General features: G+C 39.9%; 1 protein-coding gene across 1 annotated transcript; it reads right to left on the minus strand.

The window, feature by feature from the left end:
• Window positions 1–10,489: 10,489 nt before the first annotated feature.
• Window positions 10,490–11,219, minus strand: LOC126611921 (serine hydroxymethyltransferase 2, mitochondrial-like). The gene is made up of 2 exons (XM_050280232.1): window positions 10,928–11,219; window positions 10,490–10,842 (listed from the first exon to the last, which is right to left on the minus strand). The coding sequence occupies exons 1-2, from the start codon at window positions 11,217–11,219 to the stop codon at window positions 10,490–10,492; spliced, it is 645 nt and encodes a 214-aa protein (XP_050136189.1).
• Between the last annotated feature and the right edge of the window lie 638 nt (window positions 11,220–11,857).

Consider the following 11,857-nt stretch of genomic DNA (forward strand, 5'->3'; position numbering starts at 1 on the left):
TGTGAAGATGTAAAGTTTTTGGAATAGAATTACTTTGTAATTTTTTGTTTTAGAATGGATATGTAACATTCCTCCTGTTCTGCTCCATTTGGACAGGCCTCAGGCAACTCTATGCCCCCTTGCCTACCTGCTTTTCTCCTCCATCTTTATTGTTGGCAATCTTAGCCCCTGCCCCCGGGTCCTTTCAATGGCATTTTACTCTGTTGATAACCCCGACTCCTTGAAAACGAGGTCGATCATGCTAATAGGAGCCTCAGGGAAAGGGTTAGTATCCACCATCATACTAGCCTGAGGTGAATCGAGTAGTAACTTCCCCTTCACTATAAGATCCTGTACCCAGTCCCTAAACTGGACACAATTGACTATAGAGTGGTTGAAGGTATAATGCAACTTACAATACTTCTTCCCCCTGAGTTCCTCGGGCTTGGGCATCTTTTTGGTGCTGTCGGGCAAAATGACTCTTGCCCGCACAAGTTCTTCATAGATTTCTGGCGCCTTGGTTAGATCGAAAGAGTAACTTTGATACTTTGGGGGTTTCATGGGTACGAACCCACCATCATTCATCACGATCTTCTGGTCCTTGACTGGTTGGACTAACCCTTTGATCGTCAATAGCTTGAAGGGTGTAGTCATCTCAGCAGCACACACATCTATACTCTTCTCCTCATGATCATCTTTGCATTCGGGTCCGGCTTCCCCTACCTCTACATAGTGAATAGTAGCTTTATTTTTGTAGAACGGAGGAGTTTTGGAAGTATGTTTTACCTGCTGTTCCTCCTGTAACAGCCTCTCATACTTAGTAGCAGCAATCACCAACTCTTGTAGCTCATTAAACTGTGCATCATAGAACCTTTTTCTCAAAGGTAATTTTAAAGCCCTTTGAGCAATGGATATGAGCTGTGCCTGGTTGACAGGGAACTGACATTTCATCCTTGTCCTCCTGAATCTCATCATAAAATCTTCGGTGGACTCATGGTCATATTGTTTCACTTCTACCAGATCATTAATGGTGAGCTCTGGCTCTATCCTGTAGAACTGTTCATGGAAAGCCATCTCCATTTGCCCCCAGTTAGCAATGGAATTGGGGGGCAATAGAGAATACCATTGAGATGCCAATCCTGCTAGTGAATTTCCAAACAACCTCAACTTGTAGTTTGGATTGTCCTCATACGCCACACAGTGATTAGAAAATTTGAAAATATGATCTCTGGAGGACACACTGCTATCTTCCCCTGTGAAAGTCGGGAATGCGGGCATCTTGAAATTAAGAGGGAATGGATTTAACTCATCGATATATTCAGGATATGGCTTCTGGTAGGTAACCCTGAATACTGGACGAACGCGAGGCTGGGCGTTTTGAATCACCGTTCTTCTTAACTCAGCCAATTCTTCTCTTAGTTGCTGAGTAGCTAAATTATCATTCTGGCCATGGATAGCTGACTCAATCTTCGGACTCCGGTCATTGCCCGCGTTTGCTTCCCTCCTGGTTTCAGATTTTCTCCAGTTAGATCCTCCACCTTTGTTGACCATCGGGGGTGGCCTATAAGGTAGAGGTTTATCTGATGTAGTAGTGGTTGTTTCATTCCCGCTAGTTTCTCCAGCCGTGGCTGGCAGTCCAAACTTCATTCTTTCTTGTTCGCTCTGCCTCCTATTATTAAATGATAATAATGGGAAGCTGGGAAACTCCTTTTCTGAAGCGGACTCCATCACTGCTTGACTTCCTTCAGGTATCACCTTCTTCTTTCCCCTATCCTTTTCTTCTTCTAGTAGTGGAAACAAAGGAATGATTGGCTCACTTCTTATAACAACTGGACTCATTCCACTTCCTTGAGCACCCTTTGGAGTAGAGAACTCCAAATCCAGCCTCCTTTGTAGATTTCCTGTAAGCATGCAGAGTCTGCTTACTTCTCCCTTAGTCTCCAAGGAAATTATTTCCATGCTTTTCAACACTTGGATCATTGTAGCTTGCAGTTCTTCATTAATCCCTTTACCCTGTGATTTCTCAGATGCAGTCGAACTACCTGAGACCACCTGTCCGGATGGGGATAAAGGATTTTCTGATTGTTCTGTCATCTGGAAAAGATCCTTCTTGGCTTCTTTTTTGGCAAGTTTATAGCTTCTTTTTTTGGACATGTAAGATCTTAGAAGTGTAGCTGTTTCTTGTCCCACTGGGCGTGCCAAAACTATGTTCGTCGCAGGAATCTCCTGGCGGACGAGCACACAGCTCCCCTGGGAGAATGGCGTCGGTTGAGGGTATCTGTCGTACTTCTGCTTTCTTCTCGGGCTCGCTCGGGCAAGCCTTTGTCGGGCAGATCTTGGTCGGGCAAGGCTCGTCGGGCAGTTCTGAAAGAGAAGGGCAGAGTTAATTTGAAAGGGTGCCTTTGTGGGGCCTTAGGTGTAGGCCTTAAGGCTCACAATCAAGATTAACTTTGTCGTGCTCAGGCGTGCCACTGCCATCTTCAGTATGGCAGATGTTGAATGAGTGTTTAAGCTTTGATTGAATATGTATACGCCCGAGAAACCAAGTTAGATATAACAGGTGCCTTTGTGAGGCCTTAGGTATAGGCCTTGAGGCTTCCTGTCAAACTAAACCAGCGCTTGGATGTATCATATTTGGTCTTTTATGGTTGCCAGAGTCTTATCACTATTATACCTTTGATTATCTGAATCCAAGAGGTAGGACGAACCCAAATGAGTGCCTTTGTAGGGCCTTAGGTATAGGCCTTGAGGCTTCCCATCAGAGTTAATCCTTATACTTGGACCAACTAGACCGCAACATGAAATGAAGCTAAATAGATGCCTTCGCGGGGCCTTAGGTGTAGGCCTTGAGGCTTTCTATCAAAATTCACTCCAAGCTTAACCCTTTTCTACGAATCAAGATATAATAGCAACAAAACGGAGAAATAGATTGATTACTTGCGCCCCAAGTAACTTCGGACTTCTCGCTTATCAAGGATTGTCGTGGATGGGTTGAGTCCACATAGAGTTCTTTTTTATGCCTTGAGGCCAAGGACTTTTAAACTGATCTTTAAATTACATGCCCGCGGGCTTAAGACTTAGATCTGATTTGAACTCTGACGCGATTCAGATCGGATTCAAGTGATGAAAACTTATTTTCATTATGACTTTGCTAGAAATAACTTGTATATAACTGGGAATATATAACATGTTATTGTGCTTTTAAAAGAAAGAAAAGACAAAGACAGAGCAAAGATAGTCGGGTAAGTTTGAACCTTATCGGCCAAGGCTGAACTTCTTACAAAATCTATCTTTGTGGCTCTGTCAGAGGTCTGAAAGCTTTTAGAGGGGTTGACGGGGGAGAAGAGGATACAAAATGAATCGATACCACCATGAACAAGGTAGCAGAGCTATTACAGGGGTTTGGGAAGGTTTATCCCGAATGGGATGAAGGCTTGTGCTGACTACAGCTTCGTTGAAGGCAAATCTGGCTTGAGCAGAGTTTTGGCTTTTGTTTGTTTGTTTGAGTGTTCTTAATTCTGTCTTCTCTTCCTCCTTTTATAGACGACTTCAGCTTGGGTTCCTGTAGCAATAGCGGTGCCCGAATGCGGTTTGGTGATGACTCACTAGCTTTTTTACATGAATGCCACCAATAAAGTACTTTATTGGGCTGTGTAGTGACTGAATAGCCTATTCCCTGTGGTCTTTGAGCAGGTAAGCGGGTGGCCTTTGTAACTTGTGCCCAGCCGAAAGCCTCTTTCCTGCCTCCTAAGTTTTCCTCTGGGCCTTGGGTTTGGGCCGACTTTCTCTCTGGCCCAAAGTTCAGATTTTATCCCAAACACAGGACATCGAATGAATGTTTCAACACGCGTAGAATCTCATATCACTCGGTAATGAAACTCTTTCCACCTAGCTATAGTGCCTTTTATTTTTTCTTGGTAATTTTTCTTGTCTTTATATATATAAACAAAAGGATGGAAGGAATAGAACTCGTTATCCACAATATTTAAATATAAGACATCTCATTTATAAGTGTAGAAAAATAACATTAATCGTAGTTCTTCACCACTTGAGTTTTAGTCCAAGAACTTATGGCTCGTTTACGTAACTGTAATCAAAATAGGAGGAATTGGATTGAGAAGGAATTGTAATAAGGAGGGGTCAAAATTGGATTTCTGTTAAAGTTGTTTACTTAAATATTCTGGAATCAGAGTAGGAATGAAATTGAGTTCATATAAGTTGTTTACTAGTTCACCTGAATCGGAATAGAAATCAATATAATTACTAAAATGCCTTTTAGTTCTTTATTTTTATTTCATATATATTTATTTTTAATCACATTCTCATTAGAGCAACTCCACCCCATTGGGGTAGGCCGACTCAAAGTCTAAAAAATAGGCTAGCCTACACAAACAATGGTCTAGCCGAGCCTAATAGGTTGGCACCTAGCCCAAGCCAGTCCATAGGATGGTCCAAAACGTGTTGAGCAATGTGCTGGGATGTGTGACATCACAACCCACTACAGATTTTTTTTTTTTTGCGTCAAGAGCATGGGAAACAAGCTCGAGTGGGCACACGTTCCCAACAAAAAAAAGGTGGTGGGGCCCCCCGTTGCAGCACACTAATTAGTACCGGGAGTAGCCACGTGGCTCGTTCTGGGCTGTTGGATTTCCAATGGCTAGTTTTCTTGACCGTTGGATTTCCAACGGTAAAAAAAATTTGAATTTCAAATCCAACGGCTAGTGACATGGCGTGTTTTAGGCCATCCGATCTCGAGATCAACAGTTCATGATTTTCGTCCATAAATGAAAAAAAAAACACAATGGTCAGAATTATGACCATTTTCCACGTGTCCACCTATGTGCTGTTGGATTTGAATCTTTTCAATTCCAACGGTCCATATTAATTAACTTAATAAAAATTATTAAAAAATGTTTAAAAATATAGAAAAAATAAAAAAAATTATTAATTTTTTCTATAAATACCTAACCATCATCTTCCACCTTACACTACATTTCAATATTTTCAACACTTTCAACCAAAGTTTTCATATACTTTTTTGTGGAAAAAATGGCTACGTGGAAGCTCATTGAAGATGTTACATTGTGTCAATGCTAGGTTCAAATTACTCATGACCCGTTTAAGGTTAATGAGATGGAGTTGCGAAATGTGGACTATAATTACGGAAGCGTTTTGCGATAGGCTTGGAGATCGCACAAGAAGTAGTCAAGGTCTTCAAGGTCGTTGGAAAAAACTCAACATATCCTTTACTTGTTGGAAAAACGCTCTCTCTCATACTTCAATTAATCTGAGTAGTGGGAGAAGTTTAGTGGATCAGGTGACAATATTTTTATTTATTTATATGTATTCCACCCGCATCAATATTTTAATTTATTTATTTGTGCTACACCCGCAATTTATAATATTGTCTTATCCCACATTTTATAGACACTACAAGCACAAACATTGTACAATGCGAAGAACAACAACAAATCATTCACCAAATAGGAATGTTGGAATGTTGTCAAAGATTGTCCTAGATACAAACTTGTGCCAACCGGTCCAGAAGTTATCATGCACGGCATCCCTCTACACAGTTCACTAAAAGCAGACCCGGGCGCCCAGGAAGGCTGTACATTTGAAGAGTAAGAAGGGACGCTTGAAGAAGTGCTGGAGACATAGTCGACTCGTCGGTCCCTAAGGCATCAAGGTAAAAAGGCGACAAAGAAAAAAAAGAGTTCTTCCAAAAATGACTATACAAAATATATGGATGAACTTGCTCACCAACGTGAATTGAACATGGCACGGGAAGCGGCTAGAGATGAGGCAAAAACAATGATTATGGAAGCAATCTTAGCAGCTACTAAGAAACGTGATGCGGCTAATGAGAGACAAAGAGAAATACTTAATCGAGAAAGCCAGCTGCTTAGAGAAAAAATGATGGCTTAAGCAGATTGTGACACTATGAACAAGCCTCTAGAAGGAATGTCTCCGAATTCTAAATATTTTTGGACATCGGAAAAAAAAGACGTGGTGCAAAGGAGGTGTGCAAGAGGCAAGGAAACAAGTCAAGGGGGTTCTAGCTATACATATCCTAGCAACGAAGATCCTAGCACCACATATCCTAGCTCCTCAGACGTTGTATAATTTCTTATTTACTTCTAGTACTTTATTTAATTTCGTCTTTACTTTTAGTACTTTATGTAATTTCTTATTTATTTGTAGTACTTTATGTAATTTCTTATTTATTTTTAGTACTTTATGTAATTCCTTATTTATTTTTAGTACTTGATGTAATTTCTTATTTATTTGTAGTACTTTATGTAAACACACCAAATAAAATTACATAAACTCACCAAATAAACTTTAAAAAACACACCAAATAAACTAAGAACTTTATTCTTCCACCATAAACTGCTTTTAATCTTCACCTTGTTGCAATCCCCACTGGTGCTCAATCAAGTTAGTTTGAAGGCTTAAGTGATAGTATGGTAGTTGCATTGAAGTGTACAGCTCAACGATCAATTGATTGTAATGTCCATCCCATTCCAATGGCTCGTGTTGCAGGGGATCTTCGGTGTGGTCATGAGCACAATAGATACGTGTTTTTGAGTTGTTCATTGTGTTCGGCTCATATTCATCAACAACATCATAATCATACTCATCTTCCACAATCATGTTGTGGAGAATGATGCACATCATCATGATAGATTGAAGAGCCTAGACATCAAACATTTTAGCGGCAGCCTTGACAATCACTTAATGAGCTTGCAGGATACCAAAACAACGCTCCACATCCATCCTACACCCCTCTTGACATTTTGCGAAGTGTTTTTCTTTTTCACTTTGTGGATGTGGCACTGTTTAGACAAACATTGTTCACCTTAGGTAAATGTCGTTTGCTAGGTAGTATGCTCCTTCATATTTATGGTCATTAATCCAATATGTGACTCTCAGTGCTTTTCTTTGTAGAACCTTGTCGAACACTGGAGATTGGGCCAGGACATTGAGGTCATTTTGAGCTCCTAGAACACGAAAAAAAAGCATGCCAAATCCATGTATCAAATGAAGCCACCGTTTCCAAAATGATACTTTTGGCTCATTTTCTGTCACCATAAGCTCTTTGCCACGCACTTGGACACTTTTTCCAGGTCCAGTGCATGCAGTCGATGCTTCTAATTATCCCAGGAAAGCTTGACATCTCACCCTTCTTCAGAAGCCTTCGCAGGTCCCTTGGTGTGGGTTTCCGGAGGTACTCATTGGTAGGGCTTCATTTGCGAAGCAAAACTGCATCAGGGACTCTAGAATAGTTGATTTTCCCATTCTCGCTATCTTATCCACTTGATCTGTAGATGCTTCATATGCAAGCATCCATAAGGCAACAGTAATTTTTTGCTCAGTAAGAAGACCTAGAACATGAAAAGCATCATTTTTTTTGTACAAAGTATGGATCATGGTTGCAAATAGCACTCATGATTTTGTCGAACATGCTTCTTTGCATTCTAAAATAATGTCTAAAAATATGATCAGGGAATAAACTGTTGGGGATAAAATAATCTTCCAAGAGATCTTTACCTCATCTTTCCCTCTTTCTATCCAAGTTTTTGGCATGTCTGGGTTTGGATATCTGACCCATATCTTCCATTACACGACTGGAATGTGAGGCCCTATGCCTTCTATGATCATCATCGTCATCCTCTTCTATTGCGAAAGCCTCATCTCCACCTTCCTCCAGATTGAACAATTCTTCCTATTGTGCCAACAATTTTTTCTGTTGCTCTTCGATTTCAGACAATCTCCTTGAAGAAGACATTGTAAGAACTCAAGATTTAACAACGATGAAGAATGATTCTGAGCTAAAAAAGAAGGATTGAGTTTGGTGTATGAATGAGGATGGATATAGGGTTTATATAGAAAAAAAAAATAAAGGATAAGGTTCTGGACAATGCCACATGGCACTACGTGATTGGTTGAAAATCTTATCGAAATCTTAGCTAAATTATTGTAAACGGATAGTGACACGTGGCACGCCGGGATTGATTGAAAATCTTATCAGAAATCTATCCACAAAATAGTATGTTCGGATAATGACACATGGCGTGACAAGATTGGTTGAATATATGATTGAAATCTTGGCTAAATTATTGTAAATAGATAGTGACACATGGCGCGTCGGAATTGGTTGAAAATCTTATCGGAAATCTATCCACAAAATAGTACTTTCGGATAATGACACGTGGCGTGAAAAGATTGGTTAAAAATCCTATCAGAAATTAAAACTATTTTTTTTTTGTTATTTTATAAAAAAATTAATAATATTTTAAATGGGCTGGGTGCCAGCGCATTTTGTAGGGGTGGAGATGCATTTGTGCCAGTGCATTTTATAGACTTTATGCCAGCGCATTTTTTAGGAGTTGAAATGCATTTGGCCAATTAACGGTTCATTGAATGGATTAAATGGGCTGGGTGCCAATGCATTTTTAAGGGTGGAGTTGCTCTTAGTTATTTTAAAATGCCCTCATCCACCTCCTCAGCACCACCATTGCAATTCTTGCATTAAACCCTAATCCTCCAACACCACTTTCCCATATCATCTTCCCAATTCCCACCCCGCATAAGAAAATACTATTTTAAGAACCTAGCCAAATTCATCTTCCCAGTTCTCGCCCCGCGGAAAAAAATTAACATTTTAAGAACCTAGCCAATGCCTTTTCCCAGTTCCCACCCTGCAGAAAATATTCTGGAAAGCAATCAGAGCCAAGGACCAGATGAGCATTAACATCGCCAATGACGCAAGCAATTTGGCCCCAAACTTCGTGGTCCTAATCATCAAACCAACGTCACATGAGGATGAGTCGGCTATGTCGGCGATGTCGAAGCGTCTGTCGAAGCATCTGCGAAGCCTCTTGATAAGAGGGCATAATAGGAAAGAAGAAATGCATTCCCAATTCCTTCATCATCCTGGAATCCAAATACCTCACCCATGGGGGGGGAGTCCAATTCCTCCAATATCAGGAATTGAATTCCATTTTTCGTGTGGGTCCCACACGCCGTTGATTCCTATAAATCGTAGTAAACACAAGAATTATCCGTAATCAGAATTGGATTTCTTATTTTCATTCTGATTACGGGTGCATAAACACGTCCATAAGCTCTAATGCGATTGCCCTGTACGGCTTGGACCAAAATTATAAACATGATTTACTCTTTCATTTTGATATCTCGGAAGACTACGCAAAAGCTAATGCAAGCCCAATACTGTTGTAGGTAGCTCATCTCCGAAATCTTAAAATACTTATCCACCTATTTACGCCTGCATTCCCAAGCTGTTGTGGTTATAAACCTAGATCTAGGGTTCGAAAGGTGGTGGTGATAAATGGCAGTGAATTATAAAATTTATATGAGGTATTCTAAAATACCTCGGTTTTGTTGAAAAAAAAAATACCTCCATTTTTAGGTATTAATTGCATTCCCAGTTAATCACTATTTATAAATTAGAGTTTTGTTACAGTTTCACTAATTTTCTTACCCTCAAGTAATTAAAATCAAACAAATTTGAAATATGTAATCTCAAACCCTAACTCAACCTTAACTATTGCACATGGAAGAGAGGGGAGGAGGAAGATAGAAGGAGCAGAGCTCCAATATTTTTTGTATTGATTTCTTTTGTAAAATTCTGATCTGTTTACAATCCAAAGAGCAGGTGCTCTTATACACGAAGTGTGACTACTGCCAGCTAACATTTCTAACAAATTCCCCTAATAACAAGTAAAACCCTCAATTACAAATAACTTGACTCTTAATTAAAGCATAAACCTCAATTACAAATTGGGTTCATAACAATATTTCCCCCTTGAAAATTAGCCTTGTCCTCAAGGCTTAAAAAACAAATTGTGGAAACTTGTTTAAACACAGCAACACTCTCATTCAGTTCTAGAAGCACCTTAGTTCCAGAAATGCCCATTACAATTCCAATATCAACAAGTTTCAAAGTAGATGCATCATTCACTCCATCAATAGTCATAGCAACAACCTCACCATCCTCTTTAAGCAACCTCAGAATCTTTTGTTTGTGCTTTGGTTCGACCCTTGAAAACAGAAGGCCATCACCTTGTCTCAGATGGGCTTTTGGATCACGTAGAGTACTCATAAACTCTTTTCCTGTAAGGCTTCTTGAATGTATGTCTTCATCAGCACCAAACACGCCTATTTCAAAGCATATTGCTTCTGCAATGTTTTGGTTATCTCCCGTGATTACCATAACAAGAATTCCCGATGCTCAGTAGTCTTCCACTACTTTAAACATCCTTGAAATCTTCTGGTCAGTGATCAGAACTTCAACATTCTCAAATTCAACAAACAATTTCTTAGGGTTTGTAGCAAATTGAGGGAAGATATATCCTTTGTCAATCTTCAATCCTTCCATCCCGACAATAGTCTCAAATGAGAAGGGTGACTCGATGGACAAGACACTAAAAGGGACCGCAAACACGTACCCATGCACATTATTTTTAATTGTTGCAATATGGACTTATTCCAAAACTTTTTCAGCTCTTAAGCCATCAACGCCCTTGTCTCTCAAATTCACCAACACTAAATGGTTTTCTGTTCCACCAGAAACAATATCATAGCCTTTCTCGAACAAGCTCTCTACAAGTTTCGAGAAATTACTAGGTGACTTGTGGGTTGTGGTTTTAACCATATCTGCATACTCAGAAGGAGATGAAATAACACTAGCAGTAACCAATACACTGATGTGTGCCATTTCGCCCAACAAAATTGCTTTCTTCTTATGACAGACCTTGCGGAGGCATCCATAATCATACAACCATGCATAAACACTAGCACCAGCAACTCTTAGATTTAGCTTGGATACTATTACCCCTTCACCATCAAAAGTGAGCATATGAATACAACTACATGTTTTCCTATGATGTAACTCCCAGCTCTACCAAAACCAATCTTTTACCAATCATATGAGAGAAATTCTCAGTTTCAGTCACATATAGTTTTATCCCAGATTTCCCACACTCCTTGAAATGCATTCCATGAAATAAGAAAAGTAAGATTGAAGCAGGTGGTGCTCCATCCCCTTGCAAAAGAAGCTTAACCTTAATCTCTAGATTTAGGGAACTTGTTAGATTGTTGGCAACCATAGAAATGACTTCCTTGAAGTAAGAGGTTTGTGCAATCAATGACTTCCTTGGATTAAGTGGCAAGGCATCAAATAAATTGGCATCGTCTAGAAAGTATTGTTTCATCTCTGCTAAATATACCATCTCCTTGACCATGAAACAATTATCTTCAAACTAAATGGCCCAACTTTTCTTTCCACAATTGTACATAGGAAGATCAGGACCTTGCCTTTGATTTACCGCTAGGGGTTGCCGGACCTCATATAATTCACCAGAACTGTTCTCTCGAAAACAACATTCCATAAAATCGGTTTCATGCTACCGTTTTCCCGGCTGACCTTTCTCCAATTTTCATTCACAATAATCTGGGAAGAACTGACCACAACGACTTTCACTTCCAGTTGGAAACAATCATCTTTCGCCCAAGATCTACCCTTCCAATATCCACTTGATAGAAGTTGCAGAACAGATCGTACCGCTGCACCTCCTTGGAGCCTCTTCGAATCTCTGCTAATTGGTGAAGACAAACTAGACACCGAGTTGTGAACTGCGATTTCTGACTTTCCAACCGTTGAAGCTGGCAAATCTCCATTAAAACTTTGAACAACATGTGCTCGCACGTTTTCTGTTTTTGGACATTGGTAGAATAAAAGCTTTTCATTTGAACTGCTTGATAGTGGCCGGAAAATGGCCATGACTGACAACGCACTGATTTTTAACAATGATAAGCAGAGGAACTGATTAATAGCATTTAGAAACATCTA

The sequence above is a fragment of the Malus sylvestris genome, chromosome 17, assembly GCF_916048215.2.
Source record: "Malus sylvestris chromosome 17, drMalSylv7.2, whole genome shotgun sequence".
Lineage (NCBI taxonomy): Eukaryota > Viridiplantae > Streptophyta > Magnoliopsida > Rosales > Rosaceae > Malus > Malus sylvestris.

What these genes read in the sequence shown, in the direction of transcription:
- LOC126611921 (XM_050280232.1), bottom strand. Translation starts at nt 11,219, where the DNA reads ATGAAACAATACTTTCTAGACGATGCCAATTTATTTGATGCCTTGCCA. An exon ending in GAATTTCTCTCATATGATTG is followed by an intron (nt 10,843 to 10,927) that starts GTAAAAGATTGG and finishes TTGATGGTGAAG; the next exon opens with GGGTAATAGTATCCAAGCTA.